Below are 27,242 nucleotides of genomic sequence, written 5' to 3'. Positions count from 1 at the left end.
TATTTATATTTGGAAAGGAATGAGCTTATCGGTGATGGGCAACATGGTTTTGTACGGGGGAGATCGTGCCTTACCAACTTGATAGAATTCTTCGAGGATGTGACCAAGTTGTTAGATGATGGAAGGGCAGTTGATGTCATATACATGGACTTTAGCAAGGCGTTTGATAAGGTTCCCCATGGTAGACTAATGGAGAAAGTGAAGTCACATGGTGTGCAGGGTGTTCTAGCTAGGTGGATAAAGAACTGGTTGAGCAATAGGAGACAGAGAGTAGTAGTTGAGGGGAGTTTCTTGAAATGGAGAAAGGTGACCAGTGGTGTTCCACAGGGATTGGTGTTGGGGCTACTGTTGTTTGTAATATACATAATGATCTAGAAGAGGGCACTGTTGGTATGATCAGCAAGTTTGCAGATGACACAAAGATTGGTGGAGTTGCAGAAAGCAAAGAATACAGGAGGATATAGATAGTCTGGAGAGTTGGGCAGAAAAATGGCAGATGGCTTTCAATCCAGACAAATGTGAGGTGATGTATTTAGGCAAGTCTAATTCAAGAGGAACTATACAATGAACGGAAGAGCCATTTGAAAAGTTGATGGGCAGAGAGATCTGAGAGTGCAGGTCCATTGTACCCTGAAGGTTGCTGCACAGGTGGATAGAGTGGTCAAGAAGGCATATGGTATGCTTGCCTTCATTGGATGGGGATTTGAGTATAAGAGCTGGCAAATCATGTTAAAATTGTACAAGACATTGGTTTGGCTGCATTGAGAATACTGTGTACAGTTCTGGGCACCACATTACTAAAAGGATGTGGACGCTTTGGAGAGGGTGCAGAGAAGATTTATGAGGATGTTGCCTGGTATGGAAAGTGCTAGCTATGAAGACAGGTTGGGTAGGTTAGGTTTATTTTTATTAGAAAAAAGGAGATTGAGGGGGGACCCGATTGAGGTTTACAAAATCATGAAGGGTATAGACAGAGTGGATAGAGACAAGCTTTTTCCCAGGGTGAAGGATTCAGTAATGAGAGGTCATGCTTTCAAGGTGAGAGGTGGAATGTTTAAGGGGATACACGTGGCAAGTACTTCACACAGAGGGTGGTGCGCGTTTGGAACGCGTTGCCAGCAGAGGTGATAAAGGCAGGCATGGTAGATTCATTTAACATGTGTCTGGACAGATGCATAAGTAGGTGGGGAGCAGAAGGATACAAATGCTTAGGAATTGACCAACAGGTTTAGACAGTACATTTGGATTGGCTCAGGCTTGGAGGCCGAAGGGCCTGTTCCTGGGCTGTAAATTTTCTTTGTTCTTTGTTCATGTTCAGTTTTATTTACACGACCCTCATCAACCCTCTCCATTACTTCACAGTTCTGTGATAAAATGGCAGCCAGAACTTGTTTTATATATTAACATTTGTGTATAATATTAAATATCCTGCTCAACTACAATTTGCCGTATTTAATGTAGAAAGCTGCATCATCCTCAAAACGGGCAGGAAAGAAAATGGCAGATTGGATTTTCTGAACAGTGAATAAACAAATCAAAGAGTACAGTTCCATCTTCAACTGCCGGGGATTTAGTATCAACTGGGTAGGATTGCAATAAAGCAAAAATCTAGAGAAACAATTGGCGTTCTGCCCAGTTATTCATGAATATTTAGATCCTACAGATGAAAATGCTCCCAACGGTGTGAGCTTGGATTTGTGGCATTCCATGCTCCGGTTTCCTCCCACCGTCCAAAGATGTGCAGGTCAGGTGAATTGGCCAGGCTAAATTGCCCATAGTGTTAGGTAAGGGGTATGGGTGGGTTGTGCTTCGGCGGGTCGGTGTGGACTGGTTGGGCCAAAGGGCCTGTTTCCACACAGTAATGTAATATCATGTAATGTAAACTCTGAAATGACAGGAGACAAGGTGCAGCACTGCTTTGCTTTTTCTTTATTCCGGCACGAGCAGTGAAATAAATAACAATGATCACAGGACCACACATTAATACAGTTACAACGTCTATTGTAAATGTTGAATTTATTTTGTTGCATGTTTCACTTAACCAGAATAAAACATGCCAATCTGTTGCTGCAAGGATAAATAAAGCCTGTGGTTTTAAATAACTGATATACCATTTTATTTCACCTTTAAAGGACCTGCGGACATCTGTGTTGATTATATGGAAGAGTGGAAAAGCATCCTCCAACCAGTAGGTGGAGGAGTCTTGTTCCTTCTGATTCTGGATTTTACAATCTTAATGCACAATACGTTACAAACACAAGTTTTTTAGATTTGTTTTGGCAATAAAGCAACAATATTTGTTCAAAAACAGCCAACTGGAATTGCTGTGAAATATAGGGTGAAGAAATACATAAAGTAGGGTTACGTACACTGTATTACTGAAAAGACAGCTCTTCAACCCTATGTGTAGGAATGAAAACAAATTATAGTAAACATATTAAAGATTGGTAAGTATACATAGATTATTTAACTATTTGACAAACTACTGAACTATGGTGCATGACAACAAACTTATATAGTGCATGGTGCAAAACATAAATTTGTTATCTGGAGGATTACACTAGCATTATACTGATAGGGGTTCATTCAAGAATCAACATGAACTCCAGGAGAATACAAATAAACATGGAGTTGCACTTTGATAAGCAAATACATATTAATTTGTGTAGTTGGTTCAAAATAGTTATATTGAGGTCAATGCCATGCTTCCAGCTAATTTAATCCTATATACATTTCCTCTCTTCATTGTGTTTACCAAGTGCTTTTGACCTCCCCTATTAGCTTTTCAACTCCGATATTACCCTTTGAAGATTCTAAGGACACAACTGTGTTGTGGGAGACCATGTGGTTTGCAGAACAAAGTCCTGCTTTTCTGTTAACTTCCACACAGATAGACCACGGCTGAAGTCTACTCCAGTTGCTGAGTGAAGTTCTTGGGAAACAAACCTTTCAAGGCATTGGCAGCACCGTCCTGTAACCAATTGGACTCCTTTATGCCTGTGAGCCATCCAGCATCCTGTAAGGGTGAAGAACACATTCATTTGTCTTCTCAGGTCAATGTAAAATGGCATGTACCATTTAAAGAAGAACAAGGTTAACTACCCACCAACCTCTACCCTAAACCCTTGGTCCTGATCAATATTTATTGATCAAGTGATATTATTAAATTAGATCCTTTTGTGTTTGTCTGTTTCCTGTAGTAGATTCATAGTTGGCAAATTTGCTTGCACAGTGCACAACAAAAATGAACATCTCTCCAATTTTGCAGGGAGCAGAACTTTTTTAGTGTGTGTGAGAAGAATTGGTTGAGGAAAAGCATTGACACACAAAACATGACTTCTGCCATATGCTCCCTATAACTGCCTCTAACCACTGGAAGTGTGGAGGTTGAGACTGCACAAACACATTGACAAAGACTTCTGCTGCTGTCACTGCACACATAGAAAACATATGACATATCAGGTCTTTGCTACCTGAGAAAAGAACTATTTAACTTAATCACTTGGTTGGTAGCCCTGTATGTTATGGTAGTTTAAGTGCATACCTAAATACTGTGGTTTTTAAATGCAATAAAGGTTCACAGCTATAAAAATGTGATTCAGTAAATTATTGAGGGAATGGTATCTTTGAATTTCGATAAATTATAGAAGAGTTGGAAGCTTTCCTGATATCCTGGCCAACGTTCCTCCCTCAACCACAGCACCAAATAGTTATTCTTCTCAACTGATGTTCATGGAATTTTATGAATTAAGGGGTTATTGAGACTTGCATGATAAGTGTGAATATACATCAAAAGGAAATAAAGCACTTTTGGAGACCAGTGATGTTGCAGACATTATACAAGTGAAAGTTTTTTCTTATTTTGCAAACAAAAATCCTCCTTAGAAACTATATGGAACGCTCTACCAATTCCAAAAGCAGAAGTTCAGTGTGACTCTAATCAACTTCTCTAACATTCAGAAAAAATGCATGACAACTATGTATTATTTTAGAAAGTTGGCTACTCTCAAACAATCATCAAAACCGCTAACATTCTGTAGCTCTTGAAAATATCTTTGCACTAAACCTTTTGAATTTTCACTCTTGTCAACAGACACCTTCCTGCAAGTGCACAAGATTCTGGAAATTAAGTTGCATTATGGGCAGAGTTTCCAATCTGAACATTTAGAATCATAAAATCCCTTCAGTGTAGAAACAGGCCATTTGGCCCAACAAGTCCACACCGACCCTCTGAAGAACATTCCACCCAGACCCAGCCTCTTATGGGTAATTTAGCATGGCAAATCCACCTAACTTGCACATCTTTGGACTGTGGGAAGAAACCCACACAGACACAGGGATAATGTGCAAACTCCACACAGACAGTCGCCCAAGGGTGGATTTAAACTGGCGTCTCTGGTGCAGTGAGGCAGTTGTGCTAACCACTGAGCCACCATGTCTTATTAAAGATTTAATGAACCTTTTCACTCATTAACTTTAATTTCCAAATTTTTGAATTGTTTTGTCTCAGTGTGATGTGAAAATAGTATGAAAAATAAGTTTTCAGATAACTTTTATTATAACAATGTAAATTATATCAGGCATTGCTGGATCTTGGTCATCCCTATTAGCTTCATGGGGCCTTCTGAAATATGGAGGGCTTAACCTGTGGCCAGGGAGTAGCATGAGCTACATGGTTAGGGAAGGATGTTTGTGGAGCAAGCAATGATGATGGCTTCAGTTTTCCCACTCCTTAGCAGGAGGGAGCTAATGACTGTCAGACAAGTAATCTATCAACATGGAGAAAGCTAAGAGGCTGAAGAGATAATGGCGATTTAGAATTGCTTTCCAATGATGTGAAGATTGTCACTCATTAACTCCATATGAACGCAATTTAATAGGCCAAACTGTGGCCAATCTCCATTAAATATCTACAATTTAAGGTTTCTGATCTATCTCTTGTTAAGAAGCTCAAACAAGGTAGCAATAGGGGTGGATACAATTATAACATTTAAAAGATATTTTCAAGATAATATAATAGGAAAGGTTTGGAGGGATATGGGGCAAACGCCAGCAAATGGGGCTAGTTCAATTTACCAAAGGTAAATTGTGCTGTATGGATCTATGAACTCTATAAACAGCTCTCACCTACCTATATGATTTCGACTTACCTGATCTTCTATTAATTCAGATGGAACCACCAACACAATGTCCCCACGCTGCAAACTAAGTTCATCTGCATTAGCAGCTTCAAAGGTATGGAGCGCTTGAACCTGTTGGAAAATTCAACCATAAAATGTCTGCTTTCGTTGATATGGCATCCAACACATCAAACTCCACTTCATCTTGCATATGATATTAACAGCCACATACTGGATTACTACATCAACTTTCAGCTTGCAGTGTTCTGAAAGTCCAGGATACACACCTCTGATGTTTACAGAAAGAAGAAAGAGGTTATTAATTGTCAGCCTTGGATCAGTGATAGCGTGCTTGCATCTGGGTCCATAGGTTTAGAATTCAAGTTGTACTCCAGAGACTTGAATGTATCATCTGGACTGAAAGTTGAGTGTAATCCTGAGGGAGTACTGAATGGTCAAAGGTGCCAATTCTTTGGATGAGTTGCCTGGGCTTTGTCCAGCCTCAGACATAGATATAAAAAAGACACTTTTTCGAAAACAGGTGTTTCTTCAGAGTCCTGATCGATAGTTATTCATACACCAACATTGGGCTATGATCTCTTTACTGTGCACAAATTAATTTGTGAAATTGCCTACCTTACAAACAATGTTTTGACTGTAATAATATTAATATAAATATGTCACATTAATATTAACATACTTTCTTTCTACCTATAATGTGTAACCCCTCAAAATGCAAATATATTTCTCCATTTGAATAACTGACAGTTTGATAGGATTCTAGATAATCCAGGATGGAGGATGGTAAAAAGTTGTAGCTGTAAGAGCTGCTCTTTTTTTTTGAGGTATTTTCAGCGTTGGACTTGATTTCCTCAAATTCTGGGAGCAGTAATTACTGTTTTATAAGCTGTTGCATCGTTTTTGAACTTTGGGAAAAACAAAATCAAAACAACGGCACTTTAAAAAGGAGGAAGAGACACAAAGGCAGTGACCACATGGGAAGTGAATTAAATAGAGAAATAAACCTGCACTGTTGTCTGACCCAGCAGTAACCTGCACTTCACTGCCTCTATTTGGTTTCAAGTATCTCTGGACCTTTGAGTGCATCTAAGAAAAATTAACAAACAGCGAAATTCACAGCTGACCTTGGAGAAACTTGTGAGAGGGAGCTCACAGCAGGTGGGCAGCTAACTGGCTCGTTTTTAAGTGTAGTATAGTAACCCTACAGCATGGAAACAGGCCCTTCGGCACAACATGTTCACATCAACCATCCAAAGAGTACTCCGCCCAGACCCATTCCTCTACCTTATTATTCTACATTCACCCCTGACTAATGCACCTAACCTACACATCCCTGAACCTATGGGCAATGTAACACGGCCAATTCACCGAACCTGCACATCTTTGGATTGCGGAGGAAATCCATGGATACACGGGGAGAATGTGCAAATTCCATACAGACAGTCGCCCGAGGCTAGAATCGAATCCAGGTCCCCGGCACTGTGAGGCAGCAGTGCTCATCACTGAGCCACCGCGCCACCCTCACGGTAACTTTACAGTTCTTTTTTTGTAAATCTATAATGGTGAATAGAGTTGGTTCTTTTTGGATTAAATGTTTTTATTGAAATCTGTCACTTGATTTAACTTTAAAAATATAAAGATATACGTACTAAGTTAGTCTGGACCAGTGTTTTTAGAGCAGTAAGACTTGCTATTTTTTGAGTCTGTAGATTGTTAAGCTGCAAAGATGGCCAAAGTAGTGTGATGTGCTCTTCCTGTTGGATATGGGAGATTACAGAGCGTTTCCATGTTATGATGATTATATCTGCAGGAAGTGTGTTTGGTTGTGAATTCTATCGGATTGCATAGATAGGTTGGAGCAGCAGTTAGAGGCAATGAAGAACTTACAGAAGCTAGGGGGTGTGATGAATGGAAGTAGCAGGAAGGAAGATAAACTGAAGATATAGTCAGATAGATGGGTTGACTCCAGGAAAGGTAGAAAGACTTGCAAGGACTTGCAAGTACTTGCAAGTAGTGCAAGAGTCTCCTGTGGCTATCCGCATCTCAAGCAAGTCTGCTGTTTTGGAAAATGTAGGGGGTGATGGACTCTCAGGGAATGTAGCATGAAAAGCCAAGTTTCTGGTATCGAGACTGGCTGTAATGTACTGTATGCCAAGTTCCAAACGATTGATTGTGATAAGGGAGTCTCTAGTCAGAGGCACAGACAGATGTTTCTGTGGCTGAGAGTGAAACATTAGAATGGTGTGCTGCCTCTCTGCTGGATATTTTGGAGAAGGTGCAGAGTATTGTCAAAGGGGAGAGAGACCAGCAGGAGGTTGTTATACACATTGCAACTAATGACATAGGATGGGAAAATGATGAGATTCTGAGGAGAGAATATAGAAAGTTAGGCAAAAATTTAAAAAGACAGTCCTTGAAGGTAGTAACATTTGGATTACAACCAGTTCCACGCGCTACTGAGGTTAGGAATAGGAAGATAGAGCAGATGAATGCATGGCTGGTGCAGGGAAGCATTCAGTTTTTGGATCATTGGAATCTCTTCTGGGGTAGAAATGACCTGTTCAGGAAAGACAGACTGAACCTGAATTAGAAGGGGACTAATATACTGGTGGGGAGATTTACTGGAGCTGCTCAGGAGGATTTCAACTAGTTTGTGGTGGGACCGGAGGGATAGTGAGGAAGGAGATCAGTCTGAGACTGATACAATTGGAAAAAGGGGCAAGTCAAACAGTCAGGGCAGGCAGGAACAAACCAGAGAACAAGATAGGACTGATAAATTAAACTGCACTTATTTCAATGCAAGACATCTAACAAATAAGGCAAATGAACTCAGGGCATAGTTGGGAACATGGGATTGGGATATCATTGCAGTTATAGAGACATAAGTCAGGGATGGACAGGACTGGCAGCTTAATGTTTCAGGGTACAGATGCTATGGGAAGGATCAAAAGGAGACAAGAGAGAAAAGGGAGAGGCATTTTTGATTAGGAATAACATTACAGTTATACTTAGAGAGGATATCCTTGGGAATACATCCAGGGAAGTTATTTGGGTGGAACTGAGAAATAAGAAAGGGATGATCACCGGATTGTACTATATACGCCCCAATAGTCAGCAGAAAATTGAGAAACAAATTTGTAAGGAGATCTCAGTTACCTGTAAGAATAATAGGGTGGTTATGGTAGGGGATTTTAACTTACCAAACATTGACCGGGACTGCCATAGTGTTAAGGGCTTGGATGGGCAGGAATTTGTTAAGTGTGTACAAGAAAATTTTCAGATTCAGAATATAGAGAAGGTGCAAAATATGACCTCCTCTTGGAAGATATGGCAGGGCAGGTGACTGAGGTGTCTGGGGAAGCATGTTGGGGCCAATAACAATAATTCTATTAGTTTTAAAATAGTGGTAGAAAAGCATAGACCAGAACATAAAAGTTGAAGCTCTAAGTTGGAGGAAGGCCAATTTTGACGGTATGAGGCAAGAAATTTCAAAACTTGATTTGGGGCGGGAGGGGGGGGGGGGGCGGGGGTGGTGGGAGGTGGGGAGGGCGGATGTTTGTAGTTAAAGGGATGGCTGGAAAATGGTAAGTCTTGAAAAATGAGATAATAAGAGTCCAGACACATGTTCCTGTGAGGGTGAAGGGCAAGGCTGGTAGGTGTAGGGAATACTGGATGACTAGAGAAATTGAGGATTTGGTCAAGAATAAGAAGGTAGTATATGTCAAGTATAGTTAGCAGAGATCATGTGAATCTCTAGATGAGTATAAAGGCAGTAGGAGAATACTTAAGAGGGAAATCAGGAGGGCAAAAAGGGGACATGAGATAGCTTTGGCAAATAGAGTTAAGGAGAACCCAAAGGGATTCTATAAATACGATAAGGACAAAAGGGTAACGAGGGAGAGAATAGGGCCACTTAAAGATCAGCAAGTCTGCCTGTGTCTGGAATGCCAGGAGATAGGGGAAGGTTGTAAATGAGTATTTTGCATTGATGTTTACTGTGGAGAAGGATATGGAAGATATAGAATGTGGTGAAATAGATGGTGATATCTTAAAAAAATGTCAGTATTACATAAACGCTGGACGGCTTAAAATGCATAAAGGTGGATAAATCCCCACGATCTGATCAGGTGTACCCTAGAACTCTGGTAAACGAGGGAAGTGATTGCTGGGTGAAGCGGATAGGTGGGAAGGACGATGGATAGGTTGGACATGTAAGGCAGGTAAAGAGGGCAGTGCTGAGTTGGTAGGTTGGATCTGGAATAAGATAAGGGGAGGGGAAATGAGGAAACTGGTGAAATCCACATTGATCCCGCGTGGTTTGTGATGTACTGCTCTCTGACTCTATGACTCCATGAAAGAAATTTTGGATGGATAGGGACAGACATAGAGACTATTTGCAGATGAAATGTATTGACGAAGGGTAAGAAAATATAGTTCTCATCTGCTCTATTTAGCAAAACCTAGTGAACACAGATTTTCTTTCTTAGTGTGCAAGGACTAATTTTTCCATTTTAGTCTCCAACAGGGAGGTTATTTGAAGAGACAGTAGCTCAGAGATCCAACATAGATTTAGTCGTGGAATATCTCTGATCTCAGTTTCAATTGCCCTCCAGATGATCTGGCTGGAGATTGTTGTTGGGGTTGAAGAGGGGGGGGCATGTTGTAGTGGTGAAATCCTATCTAGAGACCTACCCAGTCTATTATCAATATGTCCTGCCAGCACAGAAGAAAGTTTGTTTCCAAGAAAGGCCAAATGAATGCTTAATACAGTTATTTTTAAAAATGGATCTTCTGAATGATAGAACCCTCTTTCTCCTGATTGGGGAATCACTGATGCAAGGTCATCAATTTAAGATTCTCATGAAAAGGGTGGGAGATTAGGAGAAATGAATTTACACAGAAGGATTTTAGACCATTTTAAGCAGTAAGTGTTTGAGACATCTTTTAAATTAATAAATATTTGGAGCAGAGGCAGTGAATGGATCACTGAGATTAGATTTGGATTGGTCTAGGGAAGAGTTAGCACAAATATTAGCACATCCCTTTCTGCTGTACATGTTTGTGTGTGAGCGCGGGGGTGTCTGTGGAGGAAAGCTTAGATCTCCTGTCAGTTGAAATTACTGAACATTTAGCCACATCTTCAGAATTCCAGCCTGTGGAAGATATGATACCCTTGAATTCTTGCCAATACTGAAGTGGAGGCCAAGAAGTTAGCAATGAAAGAAACTGAGCTATCAGCTTTAGCTGTAAGTGGTTACAGCAAAAAAAAATCACTTTTGAAGCTCTTCAATATTGAGTTTTTTTATAAATGTCTACACAAATGTAACATTGGATAATATTAGACAAAGCTTCTTGTTTATTTAGTAGCAGAACATAAAACATCTCACCTTGTACATGAACCCTGGAGGCATGCTCTGTGAGACAGAAACTTCATCTTCAGCTGCACTCTGTTGCTGAGGGACACTGGTGGTTTCTGCACTGTCATCTTTCCCAATGCTATCTGAGCTCATTTCTTCAACCTGTTCTGGTACACTGGCTGTTGCAGATGTGTTCATGTCTGTGACTGCCTTCTCCTCTGCTTGCACATCTTGAGTTTCATCCTCTGCTTGGTCTGGATCATCTTCACCTTCATGGTTGGATGCAGGCTGAACAACCACCGAAGGAACTGAAACCTTTGCAAAGTAAAATCTCAAGTTGAAGTAGCTCTCTTACGGAAATCTCTTCAAGGTAATATGCTACGACTTTCAAAACATTGTGAGAAAATCAGATTGGGAATTTGAGAATTTGTGTAACCTGTCATTGACTTTGTGAAACAAAAACAGAAATTGCTGGAAAAGCTCAGCAGGTCTGGTAGCATCTGTGGAGAGAAATCAGAGTTAACATTTCAGGTCCAGTGACTCTTCCTCAGAATCTCAGGACAATAGGTTTATCGGAACAACATCACCTCCAAACCATACATTATCCAGCCTGTCCCAGACAATTAATAATAATTTCTTCTTAGTCCTTAGAATGGCATCATGGGAGTGATTTTGCTATACAATTGTAGCCATTCAGCACCATGGTCCACCACCATCTTCTTAGATCCAATTTGGGATGAGCAATAAATGTCAGCTCTGCCAGCAAAATCAATTTTCTGAGAAGAAATTTTATAAAAAACTTGTCAGATTAATAAATTTGGTTATATCACCATACTCAAAAAGTTGTCAATTCAAGCCACTCTTCAGTACTTGAAAGCAGGGAGATAACTTAATGCAGGTTGTGGGATGTGGGTTAGTTTGGGTATAATGTCATTCGGCACAGCAGTCACTGCAAACGAGGGCACACAGCTTTTATTACTAATCTCAACTTTGACTCAGTGGCGGCACGCTAGCTTTTGAGTTATGAAGGTTAGGGATGAAGTTCCATTTCAGAGACTGGAACTGATAGTCCAGTATGTTCACTGAGCAATGTCAGAGGTTCCACCTTTCTGATGAGTTTCTTTGAGCTGCACATGGAAATTTCCATGGTGCGCTTCAAAGAAGATGAGACAACTTCTTTCAGTGTACCGAATAACATTTATTCTACTACCAGCATTGATCAGAAGTGATTTAGTCATTTAATGCAGTGTGTGGAACATAACAGCTGGAGTAGGACGTTCAGTGCCTCAAGTCTGTTCTAACATTCCATTAGATTATGGCTAATCTGTACCTAATTCCATTTACCCTGTATCCCCTATTATTGTTCACTAACAAAAGCCTATCAATCTTAGTCTTGAAAATTAAATTGACCAAACATTTACAATTTTTTGGTGAGGAGAGGAATTCAAATTTCCAATGTCTTTTATGCAAAATGATGTTTTCAAGTTTTACTCATAGAGTCATGCAGCACAAAAACAAACCTTTCAGTCCAACTTGTCCTTGCTGACTGAGTTTCCCAAACTAAATTAGTCCCATTTGCTGGCATTTGGTCCATATCTGTCTAGACCTTACCTATTCATGTACCCTGTCCAAATGTCTTTTAAATGTTGTAACTGCACCTGCATCTATTACTTCCTCTGGCAGTTCTTCCACGTACAAACTACCTTCTGTGTGAAACAAGTTGCCCCTCAGGTCCCCTCATATCCTAAATATGTGCCTGCGGATTTTGAACTCTGCGGATTTTTGGGGAAAAGACCTTTGCTATTTACCTTATCTATGCCTGTCATGATTTTATAAATCTCTATAAAATCACCCCTCAATCTCCTACTCTCCAGTGAAAGAAGTCCCAGCTAATCCAGCCTCTCCTGAGAACTCAAACCCTCCAATCCCAGTGACATCCTTGTAAATCTTTGCTGCACACTCACCAATTTAATAATATCCTTCCTATAGCAGGGTGACCAAAACTGTACAAAAGCAGCCTCACCAATGTCCTGTACAACTGCAACATGACATCCCAACTCCTATCTCAATACTCATGGAGGCAAGGTGGCAAAACACCTTCCTTACCACCCTGTATACCTGTGATGCAACTTTCACAGAGCTATATTACTGAACCCCTAAGTCTCTCTGTTGAACAATACTCCCAGGACCCTACCATTAACTGTATAATTCCTACCCTTGCTGATCTTACCAAAATGCAATACCTTCCATTTATTAATTTGAAATTGATCCTGCCTATTTTGAGTTCCTTGACTGGGGGGAATAATATTGTGATGTTTTTCCTTGCATTCCATGCTGAGGAACACCTTCAGTGGCAAATGAACAGACCCTCTAACCCCTATAAACATTTTGGTTTGACCTCATCATCTGGAAGATCATGTCATGGTCCAGGATGTTGTTATTCCACCAATGCCCAGCATTGACAATATGGTGCTGGAGGTTGTTATTCGATTTTTGTCTGGACTCCATGATCACCATGATGTTGAAATTATCAGCTGCTACATTCAAGTTTACTAAGAGAATGTAGAACAACAGCACTCTGACTGGGAGCACCAAACTGGACTTATTAAACCTGCACCCTTGGTGCACTCCCTTGCAGTGGTGAGACCTGAACAATATTTGTTAGGCAGGAGGAAACAAAAAGGCGACATGTGATAGCTTTGGCAAATAGGGTTAAGGAGAATCCAAAAGGATTTAACAAATAAATTGAGGATAAAAGGGTAACTAGGGAGAGAATAAGGCTCAAAGATCAGCAAGGCTGCCAATCTTTGAAACTGCAGGAGATGGGGAGGTACTAAACGAGTACTCTGCATCAGTGTTTACATTGGAGAAAGATTTGGAAGATATAGAATGTGGGGAAATAAACAGCAATATCTTGAAAAGTGGTCATATTATATAAGAGGAGGTGCTGAACAGCTTAAAATGCATAAAGGTGGATAAGTGCTCAGGACCTGATCAGTTGTACCTGAGCGCTCTGTGGTAAGCTAGGGAAGTGATTGCTGGGTCTTTTACTGAGATATTTGTATCATTGGTACCCACAGGTGAAGTGCCGGAAGACTGGAGGTTGGCTAACGTGATGCCACTATTTAAGGAAAACTAGAAGGAAAAGCCAGGGAACTATAGACATCAGTGAGCCTGATAACGGTGGTGGGCAAATTGTTGGAGGGAATCCTGGGGGACAGGATTTACATGTATTTGGAAAGGCAAAAACTGGTTAGGCATAGTCAACATGGCTTTGTGCGTGGGAAATCATGTCTCAGAAACTTGATTGAGTGTTTTGAAGAAGTAACGAAGAGGATTGATGAGAGCAGAACGGTGAACGTGATCTATATGGAATTCAGTAAGGCTTTAACTAGGTTCCCAATGGGAGACTGATTAGCAAGGTTAGATCTCATGGAATACAAGGAGAACTAGCCATTTGGATACAGAACTGGCTCAAAGGTAGAAGACAGAGTGTGGTGGTGGAGGGTTGTTTTTCAGACTGGAGGCCTGTGACCAGTGGAGTGCCACAAGGATCGGTGCTGTGTCCATTGCTTTTCATCATTTATGTAAATAATTTGGATGTGAACATAGGCGGTATATTTAGTAAGTTTGCAGATGACACCAAAATTGGAGTAGACAGCAAAGAAGGCTACCATAGAATACAACAGGATCTTGATCAGAGATGAACCCAATGGGCCAAGGAGTGGCAGATGGAATTTAATTTAGATAATTGTGAAATGCTGCATTTTAGGAAGGCAAATCAGTACAGAACTTATACATTTAATGGTAAGGTCCTGGGAAGTGTTGCTGAACAAAGAGACCTTATAGTGTCGGTTCATAGTTCCTTGAAAGTAGAGTTGCAGCTGGATAGGATAGTGAAGAAGGCGCTTGGTGTGCTTTCCTTTATTGGTCAGTGCATTCAGTATTGGAGTTGGGAGGTCATGTTGCAGCTTTACAGGACTTTGTTTCAGCCACTTTTTGAATATTGCATGCAATTCTGGTCTCCCTGCTATGGGAAGGATGTTGTGAAACTTGAAAGGGTTCAGAAAAGGGTTGGAGGGTGTGAGCTATAGGGAGAGGCTGAATAGGCTGGGCATGTATTCCCTGGAGCATTGGAGGCTGAAGGGTCACCTTATAGATGTTTATAAAATCATGACAGCATGGATGGGATGAATAGCAAAGGACTTTTTCCTGGGTTGGGGGTGTCTGAAACTATAGGGGTTACGTTTAATATGAGAGGAGAAAGATTTAAAGGGGACCTAAGGGGCAACTTTCTAATGCAGAGGGTGGTGTTTGTAGGGAATGAGGAAGTGGTGGAGGCTGGCACAGTTACAATATTTAATTGGTGTCTGCATGGGTATTTGAACAGGAAGGGTTCAGAGGAATGTGGGCCAAATGCTGGCAAATGGACTAGTTTATTCAGGATATCTAGCTGGCATGAACGAGCTGGTCCAACGCGTCTGTTTCCATCCTGTACATCTCTATGACTCTATATTGACTATCACCTTTTGGAAAGAGCTGTAATAATTAGCTTTTTATCCTTGTTTTCTATTGCATGTTCACAGATATATTTCTGATTCTGGGTACAGGAATCGGGTTTAGAGATTGGATCTGTACCTGTGAAGGCTCTAAGTCATCAGAAGTTGCCTGGCCTTGTTCAGTCTCTGCCTCAGGTGTCACATTCTGTAAGATAAAAAGCCAGATCAGATTCAAAAGCAGGTCTTTACGGCACTTGGGTTCCTTTATATGTTAATGTGGATAATTAAGATTTTGTACAAGAAGATTATAGTGCCTTGGCATTCAACTGTTGAAGAATTACATTTAAATTTCTATTGCATCCATCAGTTCAACTCTTCATTATGTTCTTTGAGTGGTATTTATATTGAAGCATATTTATCACTGTCAAAATGGGTTTGCACAAATGGGTTTCAGGATGTATAATGTATTTCATGTGTTATTTTGTCATAGGTTATAATGAAAATTCTGGGCCTTCAAAGCACCTCTGCTCCTAGTGGAGAGTCTCCATTGACTAGAACACAGAGAACTGGGTGTGAAGGTTAGGGTGTTAAACTGATAGTGCCCTTGGCTGCTCACTTATGAAATGCTACAACCTCCTCCAAAATTGATACTGCACTCTGTAAGGTGTGGTGCTGTACTAGGAGAAATGTCTCATACAGTGTAAAGTGTTTCATTGAGGGAGTTGGAGGTGAGGGACATCAGTATTTAATCTGTCTCTATTTCTTTAGTTTAGGATTAAAGCTATTAAAAAGAAAATATATTCTTATACAGATATGACAAATGGATAAATATTAACAGGAAGCCAGATACCATTATTTATAAAACATTAAATTATTAGAGATTTTGGATTGAAGCTTCCTTAATGTCTGACTGATATTCTCTACTTCAATTTACTTCAATGACAATTTACTTCAATGACAATTTACACCAAGATTTCCCATGATGCTCATCAACCTATCCCAAATATACACAAAAAAAAGACAAAATGAGCCAAGATAATTGCAATCATTTTTAAGAAAATATAGGTTCTAATGCCATCAAAACTTATTCATATTTATACTGATCTAGTACAGGTCTCAGGAATGAGTAATAATTAAACAACAGGAAATGCCAGAAATAGTGACTGTGAGGTCAGACTGGGCAAAAGCTTTTGCTGTAGGTGTACACCCACTGAGAACAGGCTTGGACATTGGAAACCAGCATTGTCTAACCTTTTACACCAAGGAGTTTGGGGACTTGGCGAGTGTTAAAAACTGAGACTCACTCAATGAGATATCAATGGTCATGACTCAGGAAGTGATTGAGGAAATTTACTTGTTGCACTGTTTTGATGAAAGAGCAGCATAAAATCACAATTCTTTTATTGCAGCATGATGGAGATTTTTAGTTTGCACATCACAAACTAATTTCACCCCCGGCATGGAACCACACCTGCCGGGAACCTGCACAAGGGCTTTACGATCGCTAGGATCTTCTTTTCCATGAGACCATCGCTGGGGAATTCAATGGAACCCATGGTATTTTCTAATCTAGATCGTAGATTGTACGAAGAGAATTGTAAAATACTGGTCATGGTATAATCTCCGAGGCTCTCAAAACATAATCTGCCACATGATTGCAGCATGCTTTAAGTTTCCAGCTTCCTTGTTTGAATAAAAGCGAGACAAGATGGCAAATATTTAACTGGAGTGAGCAGGTAATACAACTTAAATCTAACCCAGTGCTCTGTAAATATTTACATACCTCAGCGCTTTCAGTCTCAGCACCTATGACTGGCTCCTCCACCTCAGGCTCCTTAATTTCCTTGAAGGGGAATAAAACAGAGGATTTATTTGTATTCAGCATGGACTGGTACTATGCTGCATAACAAAAGCAAGCTATTTGGCTCATCAAATATGGCACTGGTGGTTTTGATCTATCAATCTAATTCCACTTTCCTGCTTACTCACCACAACCTTAATCACGGTATTTCTCTTTTTCAAATATCAATTTGATTTTCCCGTTAAAAACAATGTGTGGGCTTTGCCTCAGCAATGGTCTGTACCTGAGGACTGAGGATGCTAACGAATCTTGCCGTAAAATAATTTTTACCAATTGCCCTTTCGCAAATTCCTTTGCAAAGTACTGAAGGCTTAACACTTCACCAGAGTGTGGTTAAAGGAAGTTTCCAACTGAATGAAATCCATACCAAATGCACAATAGTCATCCAATAGAATAGCTATGTCTCTTCTTCCTTCACAAATACTTTGATAGAATACAAGTCATGTTGCAGCTGTATAAAACTTTCGTTAGGCCACATTTGAAGTATTGTGTGAGGTTCTGGTTGCCACACTATGGGAAGGATGTGGAGGCTTTGGAAAGGGTGCAAAGGCTTTGGAAAGGGTGCAAAAGAGGTTTCCAAAGATGTTGCCTGGATTGGAATGTATTTGCTATAAGGATAGACTTAGATTGTTTTCGCTAGAGTATTGGAGGCTGAGCACCCTCTGAATTTGAGGAGGATAGAAGTATATAAAATCATGAGATCCATTGATAAGGTGAATAGTTGGGGATTTTCCCCAGGGTGAAAATGTCAATTACTACGAGGCATTTAATGTGAGAAGGGGGAAGTTTAAAGGCGACGTGGGAGGCAAGTTTTTACATAGAGGATGGTAGGTGCCTGGAAAGCACTGCCAGGGGAGGTGGTGGATGCAGATATGACGGCAACATTTAAGAGGCATTTAGACAGACACATGAACAGACAGGCTTTAGAGGAATACAAACCATATGCCAGCAGATAGGATTAGTTAGAATGGCAGCATGCTCAGTATGACATGGTGGGTCTGTGGGCCTGTTCCTGCGCTGTATAGTTCTATACTCCATTGGAGGCAGAGTCAAGAAAAGAGGCATGTGAATAATCTCCAGTGTCAGGCGTTTGTGTGGTGAGAAAACACTTGGACTTCCCAACCTAGAAGCAGATAGCTGAGAGGTGCTCTGATGTTATTATAAATACCAAAAGATTCCACCATGTTCAGAGAACCTGACTGCTCACATTTATATCTCAAATGGGGAAATACAATGAAGCATGCAACTTCTTCATTATGTTTAAAATTTCAATCCGAGTGTTTAGAGTGGGCTGGTGGCCCTCCCCATCATCTAAACCAGAGATTGGCAAAGGGGTCAGGAATCAGATTAGTAACACACAACTTTGTTTGTATTCTGGGGGTAGGGAGGAATTAAATGCCCCATTACAGTCTTACAACAGAAGAAAATCATTCAGCCCATTGTAACTGTCCAGATTATCTTGGAAAGTGGTGGCTGTGTGAACACTCTGTCCTGCTATTACAAATTCCCAGACACTTAAATCCATGGACATAAACTCAGCTAGAGAGAAAGCATTCACAGAATAACTCCTCATAATATAGCCTTTTATTTTACGGAGAAAATCTGACAGATTCATTCAATTTGATCTGCAGAAACACACATGCGGCAAAAATGGGGACTGCAGATGCTGGAGATCAGAGTGAAGATTAGAGTGTTGCTGGAAAAACACAGCAGGTCAGGCAGCATCCGAGAAGCAGGAAAAACGACGTTTCGGGCAAAAGCCCTTCATCAGGCTTTTGCCCGAAATGTCAATTTTCCTGCTCCTCGGATGCTGCCTGACTGGCTGTGCTTTTCCAGCACCACTCTAATCTTGACTCAGAAACACACATGCTTTTAAAAGAACATACACAGCATACAACAAAGCCACAGTTGAAATGTATTGAATCATTGTAAAATAGAAACCTCACAAATGCGTTAAACATAGCCCACAGTTTCTTCTTTTCTCAAATTCTGAATTAACACCAATGCTGGTCCAGCTTTGCTACACAATAAACTACACACAATAGCTGGTACATCACTGTCCTTTTTTCTAACGGGATGAGGAAGTATCTCTGACACACAAGAAACAATTTCATTTGCATAGAACTATCTGTAGGGATGAGATTTGATCATAGATATTTAATTTGAGCAGATTATCTACTCTTTTGTCCAGCTATTGAGGTACTATTTACATACCTCAGTGCTATCAGTCTCAGCACTAACAGCTGGCTCCTGCACCTCAGGTTCCTTAATTTCCTTGATGGGGAGAAAAGGGAATTATTTCAACTGAATGTACCTCAAGTATCATATTTTAAATTTAGAAGTGTTCAGTATTAGAACATGATGTGGTCTCAGGGATGGTTGATTGGTTAAGATGATTTTTCTAGCAATGGGTGCTTTTTATAAACATGACAACAGGTTCAGAGACAAAAACACTTCAATACTGAGATGGACTGCCCAATCTACTAAACAGAGCAATGGTAGACTGTGCATTTTTTGGTAACATGGACATTTAGACTATGAATTTGTACCAAGACAAAACCACTGTGATTATTATTAAAAACAAAAAATGCTGTAAATGCTCAGAAGATCTGATGAAATCTGTGAGAAAAGAGAGAAGCTTAATGGCCTGGATTATTCCTGAGCTCAGTCAACTTGGAATCACTTCAAAATAGTGGTCAAGAATCAAATCCAGGACTTCCAATCTTACTCCCATTTTGACAGTTTTCCCTGACAGATGATAAAGATGTAGGTATCCAATATACACACAACATAGCCTGCTCATGCCACATGCTAGTTCTTGTATGCAAGCTCCAACGAGCTTCAGCACAAGCGCCAAGAACAGTATCTCATTTTCCACCTGGGGACGCTGCAGCCCCTAGGATTAAACATAGAGTTCAATAACTTTGCAGCCTGATCACATCCTTCTCTGTTTTCTACTCACACTCCACATTCTGGTCCTATCTTGGCATGAGTTGCTTTGAGCGCAGCCCAATCTCACCCATTCTTAGTCTTATTATCACATTATCTGGGTTGCTTTCAACTTAGCCAACCCATTGTTTTTAACCTTTTCTCAGGTCTTATTTTCACTTCTTCACACACTCATCCATCCTGGTTGACTATCAAGAATCCCCATGTCTGCCTACCCTTTTTGTATCTCCATTTGTCTGGGCTCTGTCTCCACTCATCCAATGACACACCCCCCCCCCCAACACCACCCCCCCCCACCCCCACAATTTCGTGTTCTGCATAAATACCATGTTTTCCCAGCTGCTATCAGTTCTGATGAAGAGTCACTGTAATCTAAACATTAACTCTGCTTTCTCCCCACAGATGCTGCCAGATCTGTTGAGTCTCTTCAGCAATTTCTGTTTTTGCAAAAATAAAAGATATTTAGAGGAAGCAAAATAATGAACAGCTATCATTGAAAGCAAAAGCAGGGAAAATATGACAGAAGAAAGCAAAACCAGCAATGCGAGGAAAACATGTAAGTAGAGGTTACAATCTGAAATAACTGAACTCAATATTGAGTGTGGAAGGTTATGAATTAAGCACCAAAATGAAAGATGAATTTTTGTTCCTTAAGCTTGCATTAAGCATTATTGGAACACTGCAGGAGGCTCAGACAAAGAGCTCAGAGCAAGTGGAAGCTCAGGGCCACATTTGCAGACTGAAAGGCAATTTCTGCAAAGATGTCTTAAAAATGAATTCAACAATTTCAGACTGTAACCATTTTGTTTTTTTGCTGGCTTTGGTTTTATTCTCACTTTTTTCTTTTCATGCTTTCAGACTGCAGTTGCTCATCATTCAAACATTCGTCCTTCATCTGGGCACAACCTCTATTCCTTTGCTTATTCCATTATCCAGTACCACCAACCCTTTTGTCATTTAGTCTCCTCCATCTGCATCCCAACCTTTCACTTGCTTAAAACCTACTGCATTTCTAACTTTACCAGTTCTTATGAAACATTAACTCTTTCTTTGTCCACAGATGCTAACTGACTTGCTAAGCATTCATAACATGTCTTTATTTCAGATTTCCAGCACTAATTTCCTTTAGGACTAGTGTAGCAGCTGCTCAGAGCACCAGCCTGTTATACCGGAGAACAGTGTGATGTAGCCCTATGGTTAGTGGACTGTTGAATCACTGTGGATTGGGGGCTAGCACTGCTGCCTCACAGTGCCAGTGACCCAGGTTTAATTCCACCCTCGAATGACTATATGTGTGGAGTTTGCACATTCTCTCCGTGTCTGCATCCAATGATGTGCAGATTAGGTGGATTGGCCATGCTAAGTTACCCGTAGTGCCCAGGGATGCGCAGGTTAGGTGGATTGGCCATGCTAAGTTACCCGTAGTGCCCAGGGATGCGCAGGTTAAGTGCATTGGCCATGCTAAGTTACCCGTAGTGCCCAGGGATGCACAGGTTAGGTGGATTGACCATGCTAAGTTACCCGTAGTGCCCAGGGATGCGCAGGTTAGGTGGATTGGCCATGCTAAGTTACCTGTAGTGCCCAGGGATGCGCAGGTTAGGTGGATTGGCCATGCTAAGTTACCCGTAGTGCCCAGGGATGCGCAGGTTAAGTGCATTGGCCATGCTAAGTTACCTGTAGTGCCCAGGGATGCGCAGGTTAGGTGGATTGGCCATGCTAAGTTACCCGTAGTGCCCAGGGATGCGCAGGTTAGGTGGATTGGCCATGCTAAGTTACCCGTAGTGCCCAGGGATGCGCAGGTTAAGTGCATTGGCCATGCTAAGTTACCCGTAGTGCCCAGGGATGCACAGGTTAGGTGGATTGACCATGCTAAGTTACCCGTAGTGCCCAGGGATGCGCAGGTTAGGTGGATTGGCCATGCTAAGTTACCTGTAGTGCCCAGGGATGCGCAGGTTAGGTGGATTGGCCATGCTAAGTTACCCGTAGTGCCCAGGGATGCGCAGGTTAAGTGCATTGGCCATGCTAAGTTACCTGTAGTGCCCAGGGATGCGCAGGTTAGGTGGATTGGCCATGCTAAGTTACCCGTAGTGCCCAGGGATATGCAGGTTAGGTGGGTTATCTATAGGAAATGCAGGGTTACATGGATAGGTTAGGGGGGTGGGTCTGGGTTGGGATGCTCTTCAGATCGTCGGTGTGGACTTGATGGACTGAATGGCCTGCTTCCACTATGTAGGGATTGTATGATTAAAAATATATCCCCATAGAGATAGCGCTCAGGATATCTGTGCTTCTAGTGTCAGGTTTGTCCTTAAGGAAATGCTAGTATAGGTTTGTTCCTTCTGCATTAGGAAGTCAGGAAACAAAATCAGAAAGAATATCATTCCCAGGCTACACTCCATTGTTCCTCTTTTTCCTCAATGGTGACAGGGGAATAACATAATAAGTTGTAAATGAGTGCTAGGATAAAAAGAAACCCTGAACAGACACATTTGCTAGGTATAGGAGCAAACAGCCCTTGAGATCTACACTGTTACAATTATTTACAGATTTAAGCTAGTCCAAAGTGCTAGAGACGTTTGAAATGTGTCTGTGTGTGTGTGTGCATGTGTGTGTGTGTGTGTGTGTGTGTGTGTGTCTGTGTGTGTGTGTGTCTATGTAACAATCACGCGCAAATGCATAGATAGGTATTGATATACACATATACATACACACATGGACACAAAGACATACACAATTTTGCCAATAGGAATGCACAGATACAGTGTTTGATTCTGGGTTGGAAAACAGTACAGACAAATTAACAACTAACTATTGTGCAATATATTTAGTATTACACAGGTTATGTTGATAATACCAGGCCCATTGCTGTGGTTTAGGCATTCATTTCTGGAGTCATTTAAATGACAGGAGCATACTTACAATTGCAGTCAGAGAATGAATACTCAAACGTAGCTGAATTTAAATGAAGATGGAAAACAGGTAGTATGGGGGCTAGGGTGGGGATAAATTTCACAAGTGAATCCATGATTCGATGGCAAGAAATACGTACATGCAAAACTGAAGAGTAAAAACATCGATGTTCTTGAGGAATAATAAAGTGGGGTTGGCTGTGATGATGGGATGAATGAAGCACTTACTGTGAGTGAAATCAGTCTGCAGTCAAACAGTGGGACTCACCACAACCTCCTCTGCAGCTGCCACACTGGGCACAGCAGAGAGAGCATCCTGGGGTGGCTCAGTACCTGCTGCTGGGGCCTTGGGCTCCTCACCAAGAGTGGATTCTGCATTGATCTTTGGAAAGTACGGTAAGGCAGCTGTGTTAACGCTTGAAATACGCATGACATAAAATCTTAACACAATATGAAAAGGAAACAAAAGTCCCACTAATGAACTGCTTTCATCACTTCAACTTACCATCAAGGGTCTCCAAATGTTTTTTTTTTACAGAAATTCAATGCTTACCACTCCCATACAATTAAAAATAGATTTTGAATTATTCCATCACAATAAATCTGTGACAGAAATACATAACTAAAACATTTTGAAGTTCCTGACTCAGTAAGAATGATAACAGAATTCCTGATTAATCTGACTCAAATACTTTTCAGGGTCACCATTCACAATTCAACATGGAATCAAGGATTCCCTTCCTAAAGTCTGAGTATCCATCATGTCAGCTCAGCTGGTTGATCACTTGTAAAACTAAGAAAGGTTCAATTGGTTCTGAACCAATTTGTTCAGTTTCCGTGAGTTTTATTTAGATACAGAAGTGAATTGCTGTGACTGTGGATGCTACTCCTCTCCATCTTCTTCTGTTTTACCTCCTTGAATTCTCCATAATTCTCACACACCTGGAGCTTGCTTAGCTTTCCAAACTACCCAGGTTCCTTGTTTTCCTCTTCTTCTCCATAAAACTTAAATGTGCCCCTAAAATGCTCCCATCAACATACCCAGGAAGATTCTGATCTCAGCTCCCTTCAGTTGCAGACCATCCTTTAATGCAGGAAATTGGCACATCTACAAGCACAGACATGATGGGCCAAGAGGCCACCTCTGTGCCATAGCAATACTGTGATGCTATATACCCTCATTCCTGTTGTAACAACATCCAGATAATCTGGCAATCTGAACCCTGTCTCCTACATATCTGCAATCTACCTCACCAAGCTAATGTTAGCACGCTGTCCCAATCGTTGGATTATACCTTTGTGATCTTGCGACAAAAACTGCCTTTTAACTCAGAATTTGGATTTTGCAGAACCTGTATGCTCGTCCAGTCAATGACCTTATGACATTAACCACAAATTAAGGCAGACACCATTTCCTTTTCCACGTTTAGCGTACTTTGTCCTCTGTCTTGACAACTCAGAGACTCACTTTCACCAGTTGGAACTTCAGAAGTTGGAACCTGAGAGGGTTGAATGTACCTCGTCTGTTTCAATATATCTGCCAGCCAACTCTGTAGCTGCACAATCATCTTCCTCTTCTGCAGGAGTTCGGCGTGCATTCTCTTGGATCTTAGTGACTAAGGCAAGCAGAGGGGCCAGCCAAAAAGGAAGCATTCACTCACCCCTGAGATTGTAAAGTGTTCAACATTTTTAACAAGTCCTATCGTATGGGAATGAAGACAAAAACATTCAAGTTATACACTGATGGCATAAGCCCTACCATCACAATTTGACTTTGCTCCATTTTCTGGCTCCCTTGCTCAATATGGGCAGCTAACATTGCTGAACAGTCATGCCAAAACTAGTGAAGTTTTCATTGGTTAGATTAGATTCCCTATAGTGTGGAAACAGGCCTTTCAGCTCAACAAGTTCACACCGACTCTCCAAAGAGTAACCCACCCAGACTCATTGCCCTACATTTACCCTGACTAATGCACTTAACACTCTGGGCAACTTAGCATGGCCAATTCACCTGACCAGCACATCATTTGGAATGTGGTTGGAAACAGGAGCACCTGGAGGAAACCCACGCAGACACAGGGAGAATGTGCAAACTCCACAAAGGCAGTCGCCTGAGATGGAAATCGAACGCAGGTCCCTGACGCTGTAAGGCAGCAGTGCTAACCACTGAGCCACCGTGTTGCCCCAGTTACAGTTATAGTTGGCTTCAACTCTGCCTCCACAAAGCTTAGTGTGTGGCTTCTACCTGTGTGACCAGTTATGGAGCGGACCCCAAGTTATGACTTGAAGAAACTCCGAAGCTTGGGAAGTTTTGGATTAGATTAGATTACTTACAGTGTGGAAACAGGCCCTTCGGCCCAATAAGTCCACACCAACCCACCGAAGCGTAACCCACCCAGACCCATTCTCCTACATTTACCCCTTCACCTAACACTACGGGCAATTTAGCATGGCCAATTCACCTAACCTGCACATTTTTGGATTGTGGGAGGAAACCGAAGCACCCGGAGGAAACCCACGCAGGCACAGGGTGAATGTGCAAACTCCACACAGAGAGTTGCCTGAGGCAGGAATTGAACCCAGGTCTATGGTGCTGTGAGGCAGCAGTGCTAACCACACTTCTTTCCCTGCCTCCTCTGTGGCCTTTAGCCTTTGGTGGAAGCTCTAATGAGCTGATAACATGGCAGGTATTTACCAGCAGTCACATTCGTTTTGCAGGCTTGCATTTACAGGCTCCAAGGGGACACTTTTGTATTTTATTTGGAGCACATTGAAAATCAACTTCAATTTTGTTTGCAAGAACTGAGTTTTCATTGTATTAAGGCAGTTTCTTCTTTTGAAGGTCTTTGTCGCTTTGGAGATCTGAGGAGAAGTTTGTCTGCACAATTAGTCATTGTTGTACCTTCAAGTATATCCCAGAAACTAGCCTACACACACTTTGATGTCATATTGCAAAACATTACTGTCTAAATTTTGGCACCATACTTAAAAATACCAGTTCAGTTTTGCACTTTGACATTTCATACAAAGACTAAAGTGATTAAAGTTTAAGGTTTCCAGCTGAAAATGACTGACTTAAACTTAAATCATCATTTCTGGAATTCAGGTAGATTTAGCAAGCACAAGAAAACTGGTAAATATAATGTACTTCACTTTTAGAATCACATACATGGCATGCTGTGTAACATGAGAATTATAAACAGCATTGACGCACAGGAGTATTATAACAACAGAAAATCATTCAATACCTCAAGCCTGTTCTGCCATTTATTTAGATCGTGCCTGATCTGTACTTAAGCTCCATTTCTTCATGTTTACTCTATATTCTTACATATATCTTCAGCTAACAAAAATCTATCCATATCTGTTTTGCAAATTCCACAACAAGAACTTTTTGGGAGAATTATTTCCACAAATCTACCATTCTTCAACAAAGAAGCCCTTCATGATTTCATTCTTTAATGACGCAGTTTTGGTCAGAAAGTAATGTTACCAGAATATCTAAAGCTTTAAATAAGTTATCCAGTGGTCAGTTTTAATACTGTGGATACTATATAATGATATTGGTCACTTGGAAACAGAAGTTGCAGATCATGTCGTCAGTAAATTACTGAGGATAAGGAATCTCATACTGTTTGTCAAACGTGTTTAGAACGAAATAGTTATTCCCACTTTCTAAACTTCATATTCAAAACATAAAAATGTAGATCTTCAGTCTTTAACATTAATTCTCAAAATGTGAACATTTCTGGCAAAGGCAATGTTTATTGTCCACCCCCAGCTGCCCAAAGAAGGTGTCAATGAGTCACCTTTTAATAGTTTAATAGAATTAATTGATTACTGAGCTACAACATTAGGGGTGGCACGGTGGTTAGCACTGCTGCCTCACAGTGCCAGGGACCTAGGTTCAATTCCACATCAGGCAACTGTCTGTGTGGTGTTTGCACATTTTCCCTGTGTCTGCGTGGGTTTCCTCCGAGTGCTCCAGTTTCCTCCCACAGTCCAAAGGTGTGCAGGTTAGGTAAATTGCCTGTAGTGTTATGTATCAGGGGTGAATGTAGGGGAATGAGTGAGTTGTTCTTCGGAGGGTCAGTGTGAACTTGTTGGGCTGAAGGGCCTGTTTCCACACTGTAGGGAATCAAATCTACAACAGAGGGCAGCTAAGGGTAAACCACATTGATGTGGATCTGGAGGACCATGTATGTTACATCAGGTAAAGATGGCAGTTTTCTATCCCGATCCAAGAGCTTTAAGGACAGTTTAATGACACCTATTTTTCATTTCCAGACTTTAATAGAAGAACTGAATTCAAATTCTCAAATTGCCTTTGTTAGACTTTAACTTCAGTCCACGTCTGGTAGTAAACTTATAGCATATGTAGCATCCACCCAAGTGAAGTTTACAATACAAAATTTACAAGATTTAATATTGTGCAGAATATAAATTAACATTTACAAACACTGCCGCAATCCAGCTCTTTAAGGTAAATTGTACACTTGCAGAACATATTGATGGAAAGCAAAATT

General features: G+C 41.0%; 1 protein-coding gene across 5 annotated transcripts in view; it reads right to left on the bottom strand.

Annotated features, from left to right (window-relative positions):
* Positions 1 to 2,092: 2,092 nt before the first annotated feature.
* Positions 2,093 to 27,242, bottom strand: part of amph (amphiphysin) — a 222,572-nt gene continuing 197,422 nt past the window's right edge. For 4 of the 5 annotated variants that reach the window (XM_072571180.1, XM_072571181.1, XM_072571184.1 and 1 more), the window contains 7 exons: positions 22,985 to 23,098; positions 19,073 to 19,132; positions 16,781 to 16,840; positions 15,137 to 15,202; positions 10,529 to 10,813; positions 5,151 to 5,252; positions 2,093 to 3,016 (listed from right to left, as the gene is read on the bottom strand). In XM_072571180.1, the coding sequence (XP_072427281.1) occupies positions 2,909 to 3,016; positions 5,151 to 5,252; positions 10,529 to 10,813; positions 15,137 to 15,202; positions 16,781 to 16,840; positions 19,073 to 19,132; positions 22,985 to 23,098 (795 nt within the window). In that variant the 3' untranslated portion in view covers positions 2,093 to 2,908. The remainder of the gene's footprint in view (positions 3,017 to 5,150; positions 5,253 to 10,528; positions 10,814 to 15,136; positions 15,203 to 16,780; positions 16,841 to 19,072; positions 19,133 to 22,984; positions 23,099 to 27,242) is intronic. The other variant, XM_072571182.1, reaches the window with a different exon arrangement.

The sequence above is a fragment of the Chiloscyllium punctatum genome, chromosome 5 (genome assembly GCF_047496795.1).
Source record: "Chiloscyllium punctatum isolate Juve2018m chromosome 5, sChiPun1.3, whole genome shotgun sequence".
In the NCBI taxonomy this organism is placed as follows: domain Eukaryota; kingdom Metazoa; phylum Chordata; class Chondrichthyes; order Orectolobiformes; family Hemiscylliidae; genus Chiloscyllium; species Chiloscyllium punctatum.
Note: the sequence above shows the minus strand (reverse complement) of the source record. Positions and strands in the feature narration are given on the sequence as shown.